Source organism: Pinus tabuliformis, chromosome 1_2 (assembly GCF_031772625.1).
Source record: "Pinus tabuliformis cultivar Carrire ecotype Pingquan chromosome 1_2, CPIR1, whole genome shotgun sequence".
Classification (NCBI taxonomy): domain Eukaryota; kingdom Viridiplantae; phylum Streptophyta; class Pinopsida; order Pinales; family Pinaceae; genus Pinus; species Pinus tabuliformis.
Genome location: NC_142298.1, coordinates 424415937 through 424437485, shown reverse-complemented (window position 1 = coordinate 424437485; position 21549 = coordinate 424415937). Strand labels below are relative to the sequence as shown.

The window sequence follows — 21549 nt, the reverse complement described above, 5'->3', positions numbered from 1 at the left end:
AACTTACTGTTCCTTCTAGCATTTTAAGTAATGCCTGCTGAACACCCTCCCCTGACACATCCCTGCTAATATTGAGGCTTTCAGCCTACAAATCCATCATGCAATTTTTTCAGTTGGATCATTCACTCTAATATTTATCAGGCCCATAGTATTTAAGATTTAACCAAGCCTAGCTGGGCTTGAAGCTTTTGAATAAACCTGAAATAAAGTTACAAATACCTTCTTAGTGATTTTATCAACTTCATCAATATAAACAATGCCTTGCTGAGCTGCTTTAACATTGAAATCGGCAACCTGCCCATTGAACCAATCAGGCAACAGAAGTCAGATTCACATAACTCTTAGGAATAGTAACAGTGATTTGATTATAAGTATTGGACATGGAAAGTCATAAAATCATTACATATTTCTTTATGAGTCAAGAAATTCTCAAGTTCATCTCATTGTATTAGATATGTATAAACCCTTTACATCCAAATGCAGATACAGTGGTGCTAAGTTGGAGGAAACACCTAGTTTGGCCACATCCCAATACCTGAAACGCCCAGAAACAGGTACAAAATGCCTTGGAAATGCCACCAGCCATACCATACACCATGTCCAAATCTGGAAATGCCTAGTGATATGGTGAGCAGCATTTCCAAGGCATTTGCAATACCAGTCACATCTCAGGGACATATTTGAAAGTTTCCAGGCCCACCCAAACGCCCATGAGTGGTGTGGGACCCATAGGAAAGTATTACCTGTCCATGTCAATGACCCTTTAAGACAAAACAGAGTGCGGATTGAGCTCTAAGGAGTTTGACACCTTCGTAATTGATGGTAATGTTAAATTCTCACAGTAAAAAAGATAGAATAGATAAGATAAAGGAGAATGGTAACATAATGTCAACAAGATAAAGGAAAAAGGTGTTAGTTTTTGTAGCATCGGACGGTGTTCTAGTCTCGAAACTTTGTAGAAAGACTAAGACACAGGAATTCTCCAAAACCCATAAATCGTTTCCGGAAATTCGACCTAGAGATAGCTCAATTAAATTAATTGATTGATAATTAAAAATGCATAAGTCTAACTTAGAGAAATCGATTAATTAATAGTTAATTAATTAGGAATGGTGAGAATTCTCTAGAAACTCACACGGATAGACTTGGAGATGATCTCAGTCATCGATTAAGTTTTAATCTTGGTCGTTGGAGTCCCAACTAGATATTATAAGAAGAGGTCAATGCGTAGATGGAAAATACACCTGTGCATATACTCAGTTGCCCTAGGCAGTGCGAATTCCCAATAGCAGAAGTGATTCAGCAGTGGAGATCAAGTCAGTGGGTGAGTTGCAGGTAGCAGGAGTAGTTAGCAGTGTCCAAAGGAAGTATTTCCAGTTCCGGAGAGTCACTTGCAGGGAGGCAGAGATAGCCACAGAGAGGCTATGCAGAGGTTGCACAGTTACCATAAGCCTCTAGGAGGCAGTTCGATTTGCAGATTTAGGAGGTCGTTTCAGAATTCCAAAGGTAGGAAAAATTCACTGAGGCCGGAACAAACACTTCCAGGGTCAATGGCAAATTGGACAAGCGGTTCAGAGAGAGATCCAGGCAGTGCGAAATTGTCCCTACGCAGAAGGTGACGCAAGGCAATTCGCAAAGGGGTTTCTGAGGCCAATTTCAATGCTGGATTGCTCATGGATTGAGGAAACTTTCCTCGCAATATTTTTGCCAATGTTTTCCCTGTAGGATTGTCAGTTTTCAGCATCCAGATTGTACTCAGATTTTCTACTGCATATGATAAAATATAAACCCTCAGTTGCTGCACTGGTTTTCCCGCATTGGGTTTTTCCGGGAACTTTTGTCTAAAAACAACGGTGTCAATTTTTATGTGTGCGCTAGCATTTCTCAGTTCTTATTTTTGCTTCTCCAATATTTTATTTGGTAAAGAAATTGCAGTGTGAATAATTTGATATTTTACAGTAAACAAAATAAATTGCATAATTAATTTTTTATTTAGAAGAATTATTTCCAGTTGCTGCATTTCAAGGAATTTTCACAAAAGATAAGATAATGGTGTGTCGACTTTTACTTAATTTTTCAACATTACCAGGAAGTGTATCAAGATGTTTGAGAGTGGTTCCAACCTTACTGGACTTCATATGGAGAGAGTACAATTTCATAAGCCACTCAAAATTCAGCAGACTTAATAGTTTTCAGGATTTCAATGTTGGCAGGATTGCAGCATTTCCACTGGATTATATCATGTGTAAGGGTATGGGATTTAGTAAAGACCACAAAGCTGTGGGATTTTGCATCATGTAATCATCTATGATAGTTACTATAGACATGGGTTTATTTCTAAAATCTCATTTATGTGTGTCACTCTTATTTTCTTGCTCATTTTTTTACAAGAAAATGTGTTCTCAAATGTAGTGAAACTCAGCAGTAGTGTAACCAAATAAGAACTAGTTAAATACAAAGAAAGATTAAAAAAAAAAATTACATACTCAGAATTGAAAATTGAAATGAAACATAAACTATCATTATATGATCAGCTGGTTCTGAGCTTCAGAGAGCATTAGATCAATAAATGATTCAGAAATTAGAGATAACCTTCACATCACAGAATGCAAGGTACACCAACCAGTTCCACAGACTATAATGATCACCATACCAATATAGCCACATCTTCTCTTAGAAAAAAGATTGACCTTCTTGCCCAACACTAACAAGAAAAGAATGATGCGAAGGTTGCCCAACTCCGTCCACCTATTTCCTCATCTTCTTAAGCTACTCTTAAGTTAGAAATATAATAAACAGCAAGACTAATGAGAGAAGGCTGATATGAAGGTCATCTGACCTTAGTGGACTTTCTAGTGTTTTCTGCCAATAAGCTGTAGTCATTACAGGCTAGAGATATGATAAGCAGTTAATATACCATGTTAAACTACAAGCTAAATTATTTTCTTATTATTTTTAACTGAACATATATGCTACATTTACATCTGCACATAACCCTTTTTTTAAATTAAAGCTTCAAATGAAACTAATCCAGGGAACAATGACCACCAGGCTTTGAACCTGAATCATTAATGTGGTGATGCAACATCTCAGCTCTCAACCAGTAGAACAAAGCCCAATGGAAATAGCACAGAAACTTCTGAAACCTTGCCAAAAGAAATATTTATTATCCTAGATGCCAACCCCAGCAGCAGTAATATATAAATGAATGGTTATGTGTTCTAGGCAATCTATGGTCTAGTTACTAAATTCCGATCAAAATTTTTGTTCCTATCCAGATTGTAAAATTTCTCCACCACAATGGCATACATATACTATATCCCTTCAACCCCTTGAACATGTTTGTACAAAACTATAAACTCAACTAATGCCATGCCCATAGGGTAATATATGTCGCACTCTCCAATCACAAAGTCCATTTTCTGCACCATCAACATCAAATGCCTTCTAAGTTATGATACATCCCAGCTATCTTTGAATATCATGCACTACATACCCTGATAATAAAAATAACCAATGAATGCTCCAATTGTATAATCAAGAAAGCAATCGCAAAACACATTCATGACATACCTTTGCAATTCCAATTTCTCTTCAACTCACCCCTATTTAAGAAGTTATTCTTGTTCTCCATACTTGGGGACTGTTTGAAGTCAGAAATAAATGGCTGCAAATGGGTAATGAATATCTATTGGCAATCAACCAAAAATTTATGGTGTTTCAAATCCGTAGAGTAGAACAATCGCTTTCCACGCTAAGGATTGTCAGGAATAGCAGCAAATTACCAAGGTCATATGGAGCTAATCGTCTTTCTAAACAATGTCCCCCACGCTCAATATACTTGCCACAAGAAACATATTCCTTTTCATCTTTAAATTCAACTCAACATCTCTTGCAAAACACATACAATTGTCTTTACATCATTCAGCACTTTAGCATTCACAACCTGAAACCTTAAATTTGTTCCACCAATATCACTGTTGACCTTCACCCTCACATGCTCCAATCACAAAGTCCATTTTCTGCACCCATCAAGTTCAAATGCCTTCTAAATTATGATACATCCCCGCTATCTTTGAATATCTTGTGCCACATAGTACATATCCTGAAAATCAGAATAACCAATGATCCCTCCATCTGTATAACCAACTAAGAAAACAATCACAATCATCATAAAACACAATTCATCACGTTGCTTTGAAATTCCAATTTCTCTTTGACTTACCCTTACTGAAGAGACTATCCATGTTCTCCATACTTGGGGTCTGTTCGAAGTCAGAAAGAAATGGTTGCAAATGGCTAATGAAATATCAATTGGAAATCAAGCAAATATTTATAGTGTTTCAAATCCCTAGAGTAGAACAATTGTTTTCTACCCAAATGATTGACAGCAAAGGCAGCAAATTTCTAAGCTCTTATGGACCTAACTATCTTTTCTAAACAATGTCCCCGTGCTCTATATATTTGTTGTGTGTAACATATTTCATTTCATCTTTGCCCCTAGGCTGCTTGGAAGCGGGAGCAGGAGCGGGACGGGGGAGCGACAATTTTCAGAAGCTTACGGCTCAGGAGCAAATTTTATATAATATAAATTTTTATATATTTTGATGCATATATGTCAACAAAAGCATGTAGAATGATGAATTAGTTATAAAAAGCATAAAAACATGGATTAAACCATATAACATCAATCATCTAGTAGACATGGGATCATCAACATGGGATCCCACTACATGGGATCATCAACATGAGCTACATAAACATCATCTGGTTCAGAGTCTAAGGACTCCTCAAGCTCCTCTACAACCTCAGTAGTAGTAGTAGCAGCAGCAAAACTAGACATCAAAACTACAAAACATTGATTAATATGACCACTCATGAAACTCATCATTAATTCAGCACTACTAGAAATGGGATCATCAACAAGAGCTACATAAACATCATCTAGCTCAAAGTCTTCAAACTTGGATTACTCAGCCTTATAATATGGTAGAAATTGAAAAAGTTTAACATGCCTAACCAATGATGATTTTGGTTTGAGTGAAGGGTTCATCTCCTCAACCTTATAATATGCTAGAAAAAGTTTAGCGTGCCTAACCCATTATTTTCCTTTGAGTGAAGGGTACATTTAGTTAAGGCCATGGTAGAGGAGTTCAACAAGCAATACCACCAACATCAATGAAATTCAACAATCAATGACACCAACATCAAGGTACTTCAAGGGCTTCATGCTCTTGATCAAATGCCAATCTCATACCCTCACACATGACGGAATCAATTGGAAACATAGCAATCCCCTAAATCTTGAACTCGTGAAAACCATTAACTCTGTTGGATTTTGAGTGATATCTAAAAATCTAGTTTCTCCATATGAAATTCAATGAGGTCGAAACCACTTTTGCATTTCTAGAGAGAACAACATTGATCTTCCTGGACAACAATGATATTTTTGTGATGGTGGTTAATAATAGGATTTGTTAATGCATACTAACTAAATAATTAGTTGTTTTAGGGTTAGAACACTTAGAAGGCCTATGACATGTAAAGTTATGTGAGCGATGGGGCCCTTTGTTCATATCTAGTGTGTATACTTGTCTGCCCAAGGTTGCTTGGGAGCGGGAGCAGAAGCAGGAAGCAGGAATGGAAGCGGAAGCAAGAAGCTGCATTTTCAAAAGCTCCTGCGTCGCGAGCGAATCGAGAGCGAATTTTTATATAATATCTATTTGATGCATATATGTAGAGTGATGAATTAGATATAAAAAGCATAAAAACATGGATTAAACCATATAACATCAATCATCTAGAAGTTATAATCTTCACCAATCACATGTCCACAAGTTACAAGTTCTCATTTATATAGCATGTAAGAGTGCACATGACCAAAATAGCACTGAGTGCAATCCATCTTTAAACCGAAAATACATCAACAAATAGGCTTTAGATGGCCTTTAGCATCCAAAAAAATCATGCTATGACAAATACCTTCATATCATCAAAAGCATTGCCTATCGTGGGATCTTTGTCATTAATATCACCCTCTAAGCATTAACATAAGATAGAAAAACATAGCATGTCAAGTCAAGATTTTGTTTGAGTGATGGATACATTTTTAGTATGGTCATGATAGAGGAGCTTCACAACCAATGTCTGTTATGTAAAAAATTAGTTAAATTAGGTTATTATTTAATTTTCAGTTAAATTAGATAAAAGGGCACGATCATAAGATCATGCCCTTTCCCTAAAGGGTGTCCATGGCGATATATAAGCCAGGCACCCGCAATTGTAATAGCATCATCTGTAATTCATCTTTTTTAAATAAATATTTATATATAAATTTCTGCATATATCTTAAGTTTTCTGCTCCATTGGTATCAGAGCGGATTCGCTCCTCAGGCTATATTCATCCGCTGCCAATTGCGATTCCCATACGCACATCCCTTTCCATCCGCTACCAATTGCGATTCCCATACGCACATCCCTTTCCATCCACTGACTCCACCTCCCTGTCTACACCAACCACTGATAGGAGCCTCAGGCATATCCGCTCCGCTGAGCGATGCATTAACTGAGCCGCAGCCATCCTACTTATCACAGTCTCCACCGCAGCCTCTTCCCTGTTGTAACACCATTGCCAGCCACTTCAGCCGCCACACGGTCGTCGATTCATCCGCAGGCTGCACGACTACTCACAAACCAGCCTCCCTACGCCTGTTCCTCGTATCCGCTGTCCTTTTTCTGCTGGTCTGCGAATGTATCCAAATCATCCACCCTTCCATCTAGCCGCCTTTTAATTCATACAGTCCGCTACCACTGCATCAGCCCTTCGCTGAACGTCAGATTTGCCGCTGCCCCATTTGCTGAACGCCAACTCCAGTGGCACACCGCGTCCATATAATCTTCTGAGTATAAAATCCCGATCAGCCTGCACACTGCGTCCCTTTTGCCTCCGTCCAGCCCCAGCACTCCGGTGATATTCGCTTAAGGTTTTTTTTTGGAACGGTCAACGGAGGTGACCCCAACCAGCAAACGTGACGGTCAGCGATCGAATATATACACAACGTATAACATATATTTGTATATATATAACGTGAAACATTTATTATAATGTTAATTTATATATTATATATAACATATATATATATATATATAATTATATTTTATATATAAACATTTATATAACGTTAATTTATATATATTATATATAACATATATATATATATATATATATATATATATATAATGATATTTTATGTTATATATATAATACATAATTTAATTTAGTTATAAGTTTTTATATATATAAAAAGTTAATTTAATTAATTAAAATTATTTTAATTAATTAAAAAGTTATATATATATATATATATATATATATATATATATATAATTTAATTAATTAAAAGTTATATATATATGTTAATTTAATTAATTAAATTTATTTTAATTAATTAAAATTTATATGTATAAAATTTATTTTAGCTAAAAAAAAAAAAGAGGGAAAATATTTTCGCTGGCAAATAAATACACGCCCCCGCAAACCCGCTCAATGTCGACAATGACAATGGCGGATTTCCAGAAAAAATTGGTTGATGCAGAGCATAAGATAAATAACAACCACGACGAGGTCAGTAAAAGATTAAATGAAGTCGAGAGCAAGCTTGGGGAGCAAGCAGACAAAATCAAAAATCTTCAAGATACGACGAATCGAATAGAAATAAAGATGGAAAATTACCATGTCCAGACAGAAGCAGGGATCAGAGAGGTCTTAACAATGCTGAAAAGTCTGTGTAAAAGGTCGAATTGTACACCCGAACAACTACTAAAAGAAGGTGAAGAGAATCAAGAACACATCTCGTCAGATTCAACTAAGTCCACAGACTCTCATGACAAAGTTGAATCCCCAAAAAAATCAGCGACACCCCACCAAGAAGCGAGTAACACAGCCTTTACAAACAAGCAACTCTGGGATAACTTTACCAATCAACACCCTTTTTTCGCTCAACCAGTAGCAACATACCAGCGACGGGCAAAAGTCGAGATGCCTAAATTCGATGGAAACGAAAAAAACAATGTTGCATGGATAAATAAAGCAGAAGAATACTTTGAGATATATGACATCAATGACGATGACGAAAAGCTCAGGCATGCATCCATGAAAATGGAAGGAGAAGCATATAACTGGTATATGTGGTGGAAAAAGACAACACACGTCATTAGCTGGAGAAAATTTAAAGATGCATTCTTCAAAAGATTCCAAGGTGTAAAGGAAGAAGAATTCTTTTCAAAACTCATCAAATTACGACAAAAAGAAATTGTGGATGAATACACTCAAGAATGGGAGACCTTAGTAACACGAGTACCTGGGCTATCAGAATCTCGTCTAATTCAGTCATACATCTCGGTACTCAAAACCCATTTACAAGCAGAACTTGAGATGCATCACATTACATCTATAGAAGTAGCAAAACGAAAAGCAAAAACAACCGAAAAGAAATCCGAACCAATATTTTGGTCAACAGCGGAAAAAGCTTATGCAAGACGAAGGATACCCCAGTATGTGGACTCAAATAATACAAGATATGTTCCACCACATCGTCGTGAAGATGAAAAATCTAATGTGGAAATGCAAAGGATAAAAGAGGGTAAATGTAAACGCTGTGGTGAGAAGTGGGACCCCAAACATAGATGTGCTAAAGGAAAAGAACCAAAGAACCTATATAATTGTGAAGCAACCAATGATTCAAACAGTGAAGATTATGACATAGAAGACACACAAGACGCCCCAGAATTCTCGCCAGAATTAGATGATGGAAGTATTCCACAAGTGTCATTATCAGCTATGACAGGTATATCACAACCTCAAACTTTAAAGTTAAAAGGACACATAAAGAAGAACAACGTAGTGGTTCTCGTCAACTCTGGAAGCACACACAATTTTTTAGATGCAACCGTGGCAAAGAGACTCAATATCTTTTCATTTCCCTTACCAAACATGAAAGTGATGGTAGCTAATGGTAAGAAGATTGAAAAGGTAGGGAAATGCCATAAGGTCAATTTGCAGATTCAAGACTTTAATCTAGAGTCTCCATTTTTCACAGTACCGTTAGGAGGAGTAGATGTAGTCTTAGGTATCCAATGGTTCCGAACTTTAGGTACTTATGTCGCCAACCATCAAGTACAATTTATAAAATTCAAATGGGGAGGTCAGAAGTACAAGCTACACGGATTCCAAGCACCAGAAAATCAAGTTGTATCATCATCTCAGATGATGAAGCTGAGTCGAAGAAGAGCACCTGCTTATGCAATACAATGTCACCAATTAGAAATGTTATCTGCAAATATGACCAGAGAAGAGTCACCAGAGATACAAGATCTGATTCGGAAGCATGAAAAAGTATTTCAAGACCTACCTATGAAGATGCCACCTAATAGGGAAATTGAGCATACAATAGAAGTCAAGGTAAGATCAAACTCCGTCAACATCGCCATACCGATATTCATATCACCAAAAAACGGAAATTGAGAGATTGATCCAAGACCTTTTAAAGTGTGGGACCTTGATCATCTTGGAATATATAATCAAGTGGAAGGACTTACCGAAGAAGACGCTTCTTGGGAGAATGAAGCATTTTGTCAACAACATCTGTCGTTGCGTATGCTTTGAGGACAAAGCATTCTTTCGGGAGGAAGGCAATGTTATGTAAAAAATTAGTTAAATTAGGTTATTATTTAATTTTCAGTTAAATTAGATGAAAGGGCACGATCATAAGATCATGCCCTTTCCCTAAAGGGTGTCCATGGCGATATATAAGCTAGGCACCCGCAATTGTAATAGCATCATCTGTAATTCATCTTTTTAATAAATATTTATATATAAATTTCTGCATATATCTTTAAGTTTTCTGCTCCAATGTCACTAACATCAAAGTACATAGAGGGCTTGGTGCTCTTGATTAAATACGAGTTCCATACCATGTACATGACAAAATCCAACGAAAACATTGCAATCCCTCCAATCCTGAAATCTTGAAAAACTGATAAGTCTCCTGAATTTTGAGTGAGATCTAATATTCCACTTTCTACATATGAAATCCAATGAGGTCGGAACCACTCTCAAACATCTTGAGTCATTTCATGGTAATGTTAAAAATTTAAGTAAAAGGATGAAAATGAAAGATAAAGGAAATGTCAATTTCCTTTAATAATTTAACATCACCATTGATTCCCAACATTGCTAGGGTTAAGAATCTTAACCACCTATGAAAGCACTAGGGAGGGACCGATTTTTTTTTGTGGGAGCACCCAAGGAGCGATTTTTTTTTACAAGGGCGCACTCCCGGGGTCACTCCCTTAGCGCTTCCGAGCGAAGCGGGCTTCGAGAGCGGATTCAAGGGGAGGAGGGGTGGGATTCGCTCCCCGTAGCCTTGCTTTTCTCTAAGGGCCTATAGATCCAAGGGTGGAAAGCAAGGAGTTTTTCACCATTGGGTAGGGTTCAATTCTCATTAAGGCCTAATCTAAAGCCATGGGAGCACCTTGAGGTAGTGGTCAAACATGTGGTTGCACCCAAAGAGATAATATTAATGATCGTCTAACCCATGCACACATAAGTGGATCAAAGCCCACCCCCATGCCCTTCAAGTTTTTAAAGATATGACAATGTGAAATCGACAAGTAAAAATAAGACTACAACACATCGGATCGAAGGGGTCTGATGGCTCTACATCTTTCGCACATCAAACCTTCGCTCAAGGTTGCATTATAGCACAGAGGTCTCTACTGACATCCCCCATTGGGTTCCTCAATTGCAGTAAGGTCCATTCTGCATTGAGGCCACCTATCCTCTCATCAAAAAGCCCAAGATCTTGTTTGTGTTAACTCTCCAATCCCTCATCTTGTACTCACTGCTTTTCACCTGGCACAATTGAGGAGGAACGTCTGGATTCTTTTGGAACCCCCCCCCCAACCACAATTCCCTCGTATTTTGTCTTCAATCAGACTACGACCTTCCTCATCTTGTCTTTCCTTATCCTACTCTAAGCGCCCTTCATGTTAGATCCTTCCACTCTTCATCGTTTCCGAAGGCAACACAAACGACTAGCTCTTTACCTGGTCCCAACACTTCCTTGTAGGCTCCCACTACTCCAAACCGTGTTCCAGCTCAATCATTTTCGTCTATACACTCCAATTTTCCCTCTTTACCTTCTTAGTCCAAAGTGCAACCTTCGAAACCACATCCCATATCCAATCGCACTGCACATCTAAAGCCTTTATCATCACAAGCATAGTGTTAAGGAAGAGAAAACAACCCGCTACAATGGTGCTTCATAATGGCATCAACTTGGACGCTATTTCTTCTTTCCTGGGTAAAACCTTAGTAGGGGAGTTTTGCAAGATTAAGATTTCAAAGATAAATTCAAAGGTTTGGATCTAGCAACACTGGTCCCCGTGATTAGGCTATTCTCCAAAGGCTCATATTTTAACTCGTGATTGGTTGGATTTCCTCTTCAAATTCGAGGATGATGCAGAAAGTATATTAGCCATTCCTTGGATTTGGGGCCCCATGGGTTTGTCCATCAAGCCCTTGAAGATGAATTTTGACCCTGCCAAGGATCCCCTTACATCTAGGAAAGTTTGGGCAATCTTGCCGAGACTCCCTCTTGTTCCGTAGTTGAACATTCTAGTCACAACTACAAATAAGATTGTAAATTATGTTCGACTGGAATCGGCGTGGAGCACAAAATGTGATACGAGATGGTTATGGCTACATGCGGAGGTTGATTTCAAAGATGGTTGGTGGGTGAAATCAAACTTCATATCGAGAATTTTGCTAACTCAAAAAGTAAATTATTGGCAAGTTTTGTTTCAGTACTTTTCCCATCACAAGGTAGGCCATCTTCAAGCAAACTGTAGTTCTTTTAAGCCGAGAATATTCTAGCCTAAACAAGTTTGGAAAAAAAAGGAAACTTTGTGAAGCAATGGATAAGCGATTTCAACCTCTTGTCCTTCTAAAGATCCTCAAGGTCATCATGTTGCGGCCTTTCATTAGGAGAACATCGAGGGCCCAAACAACCTCTGATTGGTTTCTTTAGCTATAACAGTACCACCCTTCTCCCTTTTTTTCCGATTTTTATCCTTTCAATGTTAATTTGGCTCCTACCCTTGAACTTCCTCCCCCTACAAGGGCGGTTTCTCTCTCCAAACCCCAACCCCATCCCTCAAAACTACAAGTGATAGATAACCCGCTTGTTGCACCCCCTAAGCCTCCTAATCTTGTTATTTGTCCCTCACAAGGCCAAGGCATTAACCCCTAGCCGGATACTTGCGTCTCTAAGCAGGTTACCCCCCTTGTAAACTGTATGGCCTTTGCCCTGAACTAAAACTTAAAGAAGATGCCCTCCTCTGCAGTGGTTTGGCTATGGATCCATCCTCACAAATCAAGTAGGACAAAAATCAAACCTCTTGAATGGTTAGCAAAAATCAATTCTTGACATTTGCAAGGGAAAAAAATCAACATTTCTAGGTCTCTTAGAGTGGAGTCAGTCTGTCTGCAATCTGAATCATGATTATTGTCTCCTTCAACGCTCACATGTTGGAGGGTAGTCAAAAAAACCCTGCCCTCAAATGCCTTATTTACTCACAAAAACCTGATAATCTCCAACTACAAGACAATGGCTGATGTGCCTAGACCTAGGAGAGTTGTCAAACCTTGGCTCAAATATCGGTCCTTTGCGACTCTAGATTTGGATGGAAATTCTGGAGGCATGCTTATTGGGTAGGATCTTGAGATCAAGGCTTTGGCCTCATCTGTTTTACCTTTAGCCATCTTGATACGCCTTATGATACCAAAATTGGATTCAATGATCAATGTCCTTAATATCTACAACCCTATGCTGACGGAAACAATTATTGGGATGCTTTAGCCTCCTTTGGATCTCTTTCAAAGCCATATTCCATTATTGGAAGAGATTTAAATTTCGTATTATCTTTGCGGGAGGTTTGGGGCTCCAACCCTCAGTGTAATCCACTCAATGGTTTTTACACTCATCTCTTTGAACATCATCACTTCCTAGACATTGAGCCACCGGAACTCTCTCCAACCTCGCAGAATTTTCACATCAACAAAGAAGCCATCTCAAAAAGGTTTGGTCGGTTCTTTCTTTTTGAGGTTCTTTTCTCCCCCTCTTTTTTGACACAATCGTGGATCTCATCTAACTCTCTCACCATTTACTAATAATTCTATGAATGACAAAAGAAAGGACCACACCACCACCGATCACTTTTCGATACAACCATTCATGGTTTCTAGAAGAGGTTTTCAAAGATGTGGTGAAGGATTCTTGGGCTCACCTTGTCAAAAATAATCATAACTCCTATATGTCTCAATTTGCAGAGAACCTCTCTCGACTTAAAGCAGCGGTCAAGCCTTGGGCTTACAATCACAGGAACAACCAATAGAAGAGGCTCAAATAAGTTGAACTATCGATTAAAAGATTCTACAATAACAACTCAAACAACACTCTATCCTGGGTCTTGTTTTCCCTAGTTCTCTTGAGCTGGACAAACAAGATCTACTAGAGAAAGAAAAGATTGAATGGAAGCTTAAGAGCAGAGCAACATGGATAAAAGAGGGGGATAATAATACCAAAAAGTTTTGTCATTTTGCCTCATTTCAAAGGAATAAAAAATCTACCAGGGAGATTCCCAAGTTTGATGGATCAAAGATGCACTCTGTCGAAGAGATTGCAAGGCAAGGGGTCTCTTACTTCAAAAACCTTTTTAAAGCTCCTCTTGGGTGCCCTATTCAAGAAATTCTATAGATCGTCACAGAATTTCCCCATTTCTTCATTGAGGATATGAACCAGGCCCTTGAAGAGAAGTCACGGAAAGTAAACTCAAATCTGCCATCTTGATTTCTTTGATTTAATGAAGGGTGATTTGTTTAAGGTAGTCCTAGAATCTCAAAGCTCTGGGAAAGTTTTCAGTTAATTAAATTCTACTTTCTTTACCCTGATTACAAAGAAACAGGATTTCCACCCCATATCTCACAGTAACGTGGCCTACAAAATCATCACAAAGATTACTACAGACAAATAAAAAACCTCTTTCATTGAGTTCATATCAAAAGAACAATTCAGGTTCCTTAATTGAGGACAGATACATGTTGTATTCCTTGCTCAAGAGGCAATCCACTCAATGAAGACTCTAAATATTTTGGGAGTATCACTGAAACTGAACTTATCAAAGGCCTGTGATAGGGTCAATTGACTTTTTTTTATGTTCGGTGCTATTAAAATTGGTGATGAGGATCGCTTCAGTAAATTGGATCTTGGGATACCTGCAGTCATCTTCTTTTGCATTTCCTATAAATGGCGCCCCCTCCCCTTTTTTCAAAGCCTCTCATAGGTTATGCCAGGGCTGCACTTTATCTCTACTTATTTTTCTTCTTGTCGCCGAAGCTTTTTTCCTTTTACTGAGGGAAGCAAAAAACCCAGAATTTTTCAAGGGGATAAACGTATCAGGTACTGTTTGTCTCACCCATATCTCACAGTAACGTGGTCTACAAAATCATCACAAAGATTACTGCAGGCAGATAAAAAACCTCTTTCAGTGAGTTCATATCAAAAGAAATTTTCAGGTTCCTTAATTGAAGACAAATACATGTTGTATTCCTTGCTCAAGAGGCAATCCACTCAATGAAGACTCTAAATATTTTGGGAGTAGCACTGAAACTGGACTTATCAAAGGCCTATGATAGGGTTAATTGAACTTTTTTACGTTTGGTACCATTAAAATTGGGGATGGGGATCTCTTCAGTAAATTGGATCTTGGGATACTTGCAGTCGTCTTCTTTTGCATTTCCTATAAATGGCACCCCCTCCCCTTTTTTCAAAGCCTCTCGTGGGTTACGCCAGGACTGCACTTTATCTCTGCTTCTTTTTCTTCTTGTCGCCGAAGCTTTTTGCCTTTTACCGAGGGAAGCGAAAAAGCCAAGATTTTTCAAGGGGATAAAGTTAGCGGGTACCTTTTGTCTCACCCATCTCCTCTTTGTTGATGATATACTTGTCTTTACAGCTGGATTTCAGGATGACTTAACTCTCCTCAAACCAGTTTTGGACGGCTTCTGTCTAGTTACTGCTATGCAGATATATTAAAATACGCCATGCCTTATCACACGTCTCCTCTCCAATACAGATCAATCACATGCTCTTATTACCTTCCCCTTTCCAAAATTGTCCCTGGACTATGGCTTCAAATATTTTGGGTTTTGTTTAAAGCCAAATGACTATCAACACTCCGATTAAGTCTGGCTCTACAAAAAGATTGAGGCAAGGATTTCCTTTTGGGTCAACAGATTCCTGTCCAAGGTGGGCAGATCGATATTACCAAAGGCAGTGTTACAAAGCATCCTTATTTACTGGTTCTTAATAGCTCATGTCCCTACAGGTATTCTCACAAAGATTCGAAGAACATGCTTTTGGTTTCCTTGGGTAGGAGCTCAACAATCAGGTGCCCTTACATTGGCAAAATGGGACACAATTGCTCTCCCAAATAATCTTAGGGGATGGGGCATAAAAAAAGAATTCACATGTTCAGCGAAGCTTGGGCAGCTCAAAATCTTTGGAGGCTAATTCACAATGATTCACTATGGGGGAATTCTATCAAGACGAAATATATTTCCAACATATCTATGGTGGACTAGCTCAGACAGAAGCAAAAATCAGTTAAAGGATCCAATATGTGGAAATCTTTTGTCCACAACTTAGCGAATAGGAAATGAGCTACAAGTGAAATTGGGTTTAGACCCACCAGTGGGGGCAGATCCAAATTTCTGTCTATCTCCTCCTCTCATTGAACACTTACAGAAGTCCAGCTGTTTCTATGTAGCAGATATCAAGGCCCATAACCCACAATAATGGGGTCACGAATGTTGGAAATCTGCAGCTAGTCTGTGCATCCCAGCTACACTGGTTACTGAATGGGAAATTTATATCAGTGAGCTAACCTCAAATTTTATCAGACTCAAAGAAGACACAGCAGATGAGCTGGTTTGGTCACAAAATTCATCCAATGGAGCTTACACTGGAAAACCGGGTTACAAATCCTTTGTTGAATCTGTGAATCTTGGTCCCTCTATCTGATGGTGGAGTTATATTTGGAAACTTCACGTGTAGCTTTTTTTTCTGTAGATTCAACAGCTCATGTGATATACTAAAACACAAGACAAGAATCTACCCTACTCTTCTCAGCGGAAACCAAAATTGATCGATGAAAACAATAAGCAGAAAGAGGAAGAATATCAATAGCACATAACACAATATTTTTCTGGGGAAAGCAACTGCTAAAAACCCCGACTCTCTACATTGCATTAACCAAAAGACCTAAGAAGAAAATACAATGCTTGTTCACACTATAATAATTCCTGCATGAGTATGATCTAACTCTCTGCCTCACAAGCCAGCGCAAGCCAACACTTAACCAAATTTGTTGCCTACCAAGCCCCTACTTCCTTGCGCAATTCCTGAGAGATATAGCCCATATTTAATTGAGATAATCCTTCCTTCATAACTGCACAATCCAAACATAGGTCCTCAATTGATTGAATGCACCATCTATACAACTCGGAAAATTATTCAACTAATAGTACATTGTCCCTGCTCTCTAGTCTCAACTGGCTCTTCCTCTGAACTGACATGCATGAGTTATTTATGAGTGAATCTTCAGTTAGCTGGTGTGGTACTGGGGATGCAGTGGTGCACTACTCCATTACTAGACCTCTACTAGTTCTTCCAACAGTTAGAACTAGTTTAATTGACTATAACTCAGTGAGACTGAGTTATCTAATTACAACTCCAAAGAACTCAATCTGGACCCCTAAAATTTAGGGATCACTCTACATGACTCTAGATAACTTCCAACTCGAATTTCCTAAGTCAATTACGTCAATTAAGAGGCACTGCCGGCATTCCAATGGATATCTTTCACTCATATTCTTCGAGCACTGAATATAAAGGCTGACAAACTGTCCAAGGAAGTGCTGAAACTGCACCCAGGTACAATGACAGTCTCAGAATTTCTGTATGGGATGAAATAGACCACATGTACTTTCATCTCTGACATATCAACCATTCTACATTATAACAAATACCCTTCATGGAATCAGCAAGTCATCCATGCTTTAGGTAAAACCCTCAGAAACCCAAACATTCAAAAGAAAAATTACCCTTAAAATGTTTAACAATTAAGCACATCAAAAACAAAACCAGAGTTAAGTCCAAATTTTCGCCCTTGCTGCAGCATTTACTGTTTTTGAGTTTAGTGCGGCTTACAAAGGGCCCAAGGCTGCAAACCTTTTATGCATCTCATAAGATAGAGGAAGGCAATTCAATGGCTGCCACACAATCCAATACCACTATTTCAGCTATCATGCAAGGAGATTTTGAGCACCAAACTGGCCAGCATGGTTCTTCCTAAGGCCTTGGTGAAGCTCATTATGAAGGGAATACACAAGGTATTGAAATCCCTCCTTGTGAAACTCTTACTGATGATCATGATTCTCAATATATCTTGTTTGTAGTATGTTGAGAAAGCACAAACTGTCGGGGTATCTTGTGGGGTGAATCCCACAAGAATTCATGATTAAAGCTTGGGCCAAAAGGTTGAGGGACCGCATGGACGAATATGTAAATTCATCCACACCCTGAGTAACAGAACGTTTACATTTTCTTTCAGGAAGCAAAACAATGTTATGAAGTAATCACTCATGGCCCCTGGACATGTCGAAACACTTTAGTTGGTTTTTGTCGAATGGCATTAGGAATTATCATCGAAGCAGCCTCCAAGCTATATTTGAGTAAAAATCCCAGCGTTAACAGGGCCTTTTTTGGCACTTTTGGAACATATCCAAGAGCCAATTGGCAATTTTATTTCCCATTATCCAGGTAAGGGTTTGCCTTAGGGTTGATAACTTCAACAACTCAAAAGAGTTTGTGTTCATCTGGTAGCAGAGTATGTTATCAGACAGACAATACCATCTATCAATCTCCCCTGCACCTTCAACCTCTAACACTACTAGCTAAACTCAGCACACCCAGCTTCATATAGAGAGTGATGAATGCACAAAAGTAATTAAAAGGGGAAGACCAACTAGGCCCAACTGTTCTAGTCAGTTGGTCAACCCCAAAAAAGCATAACTCAGTTTCAGAGCTCAGAGCCATCCCCAGAAGATGTCTGCCAACATTGTTGTGATCAAGGACCAACCTGGAATTTTCCAACCCACTGCTCATTGGAGCAGTGAGAACCAACGGACCCAGTTTGTACCCTCAAAAAGTTCATTTTTCTCAAACACATCTGTGCTAACAAGACCTCTTACAGCTCAAGCATCATCTCCAATAAATGCAATCAGCCGACATATCTAGTATCAACAAACGCAAGGAATACCTGCCTTTTGTAAGACTTGCACAATGATAAAGAGGTATGGTAGTTCCAAATTACATCTAGACATTTCTGTGATCCTTAAAAGGATCTGATGTCAGTGATATCATAAAAAATGCCCATGTGTGCATTGTTCAATGCATGCACACAACATGGGGTCCAATAAAAATGGATGCACTTACTTTGAACAAATAATACAACTGAGCCGCAAAGATGTGCAGAGTGTGCAACTAATCTGCAACTAAATAGCTGAATAGTATTGGAGGATCAGTATAATACTATAATATGAGCTTTTACAAGAAGCCAAAGATCAATCGTTAAGGGTTGATTCCATGAGCTGCAGGATTTGTTGAAACAAGGAAAGGATTATGCAGTGAATCCATTGGGCATATAACAGAGTTTATGAAATGCCATCAATTGACAATTGTAGCAAGCATATTTCAAAGACAAAAACTAGGCCATTATGGCATTAAGTGATTTCCTCCTCTGAATTGGGTTCACCAAGCCTGCACCATTGAGTAGATGAGGTCACCTCTGTCCACACTCATATCTTTGCATCAACTCAAGCACCAATTTGTCAACATGAAATTGATATCTGGTGGATTATAAAGCAGCTTATCACCAATTTCGTGCTCTAATGTTTTCTAGATCAGTCATCTTGGTCATTACATTGCACAATTTGTCTCTATTGTCAACTTTATAGTGAGCAACATCCAATTTATTTCCTTTTGTTTTATGCACTTAAGTTAATTCGGCAAAAGATTGCAAATGCAATGGGAAGAGTTGCATAGAAAAACGCATCTTGGTGTTATTTTGACCAAACGTATGTTATCATGTGAATATGATATGATGCTACAAAAAACCCATTGTATATTTTACGAGCCAGGTTGTCACAAACATGCAAGAATATCTATATCTGGCTTGTCACACTTGGTATCAGAAAAAGCTCCACCTCATATATTATCATTATTTTGAGATATGGATCTACAGACAGTGCACAGCAAAATGCATACATAAGGATCTATGCTCAGAGCAAGCAATATTTAGCAAATTTTTTAAATCACCAAGTCAAGAGTCGTTGAAGAATTGATTAACCAAACTCTAATTGAATGAAAATCAAAAGCTTAATTCTTAAATCAAGCTCACAGTTATACTCATTAACAACACATAACCAAATATACATCCAAAAGCACAAAAAGAGTAAAAAGAAAAATAGTTCTAACCATTATGCCAAACCACACAAATGCTGAAAACATACCATGAGTAGTTTATACAAAATAGACTCCACATCCTCCCCTACATATCCTGCCTACAACCAAAAAATATAGTTTTGATTAGAAATGTACATTCAAAACAATCATATCCTCAAATGCAGGTGTCTTAACAACGACTAGCTAGTCATACAAACAAAAAAATAAAATAACCACCATTGCCACAGGTAATCACTGACCAGAGTTGGTATGAGAGCATATTATCAGAACAGTAAAAGCTGATGCTGATGGAAAAAAAGAAAAACATCTTGAAAAATAATACCATGTAATATAAATATTATGCAATTTAAATCTTAAAAGAAGATTTTAAAATATTAAAATTATATATATATATAGAGAGAGAGAGAGAGAGAGATATCCTGGGATAGACTGTCCTAATCAAATCTAGAAAAACTTGAAGACTTTATTTGATAAAAGTGATGAAAGTCAGATTATGCAGATCAAGAAAGGGTTGATTTCTCTTTCTCCCTTTTGAAAGAACTGAAGGATCTCTGGCTCCCGTGAAGGGGCTAGAGTTAAAGTTGGGTGAATGCATAATAAGTCTTCCAAAGAAGATTAAGACTCATGGAACTAATCTTGATGAACCTGAAGATACATTATGATGTATGATGTTCCACATTTTGTGCTAGTTGGGTGTCCAAAAAAGATGTATGGATTATTCCTTTGAATTTTTCTGTGGTATACGAATTAGGGTACAGGCAAAATTACTTGAAGGGGAAATTGAATTTAAGCAACAAACCCATTTGCTAAAGGGAAAATGTCAATGTAACTACAAAGAAAGAGGAAGAGGAAGCAATCAGGAAGAATAATGGGAATGCCTCAACCAGATTGTTGAGAAGAATGATGATCAAGTATCGACTAAGAAAGATAGGAAGAAGAAGACCTTGCCAATATTGCAAAAAATTGATACATATGGAGAAGGCTTCCTAACAGAAAACTAAGGAACTAGAAGAGAGAGTCAAGAAACTTGAAGGAGACATTGGCTGGAAAATCCACTGACCTGCAGCACCAAACTCCAGAAGTAAGGTTCACACTTCTAAGAGTGGTTACTCTACTCTTATTGTACCCATAACACGGCTACGATGCTTCTCTATTTCTCTCAGAGTAGGGCTCCAAAAAAGGAACCTTTGATGCTAATGACTATGCTCTTACAATTGTTGGCTGTGGTAAAATTGAATTGCAAAATGATTTGATCACTAATATTTATTATATACCTAGTTTGAGTATGCCAATTTGTTATCTTTACCCCAACTAACTCAGGCTAGCAAGAAGGTAGAATTTGGCCCGATCAATTTGTTGTGAAATATATTCACAAGAACTTCATTGTTGTTGTTGAACGTATTCTTGACTCGATGGACAAATTGTATAAATTCTGTGATTTTCCTAGAAAAGATCTAAGATCAACTGCACTCGTACCAAAGGCAAATGGCTACAGCAGCATTTGGCATGAATGACTCAGAAATTTGAATTTCCAGACAATGAAGTTGATAGTAAAACATAACACAGTTACTAGACTAACCACAAATGTTCCCCCGGTGATGTATGTGAAGGAAGTGTGCTAGGAAAGCATCACCACACTACACTTGAAAGTTGAAACAAAGAAGGCTCAGCTAAAACATATCCTTAGGGACCTATTTTCCCCAACTAACCATCAATAGTTGTTCCAAGGTATGTCTTGACTCCCATTGATGCTTTCGCCATTTATGCAAGGGTACATTTGCTGAAAAATAAGACTCGTGCATTTGAAAATTCAAAGTATTTAGGACATTGGTTGATGAACAATGCATTCAAACTGTGAAATGTTTGAGATCAAACAATAGAAAGGAATATGTAGGCAACGCTTTTG

General features: G+C 38.1%; 1 protein-coding gene across 1 annotated transcript in view; it reads right to left on the bottom strand.

Moving 5' to 3' along the window:
• The window catches only part of LOC149206157 (CLP protease regulatory subunit CLPX1, mitochondrial-like), a 273918-nt gene that overhangs the window by 168370 nt on the left and 83999 nt on the right, over positions 1 to 21549 (bottom strand). Inside the window, exons 5-7 of the mRNA XM_089395327.1 lie at positions 19691 to 19741; positions 220 to 294; positions 8 to 85 (exon numbers count right to left, since the gene is read on the bottom strand). Coding sequence (XP_089251453.1) covers positions 8 to 85; positions 220 to 294; positions 19691 to 19741 — 204 coding nt within the window. The remainder of the gene's footprint in view (positions 1 to 7; positions 86 to 219; positions 295 to 19690; positions 19742 to 21549) is intronic.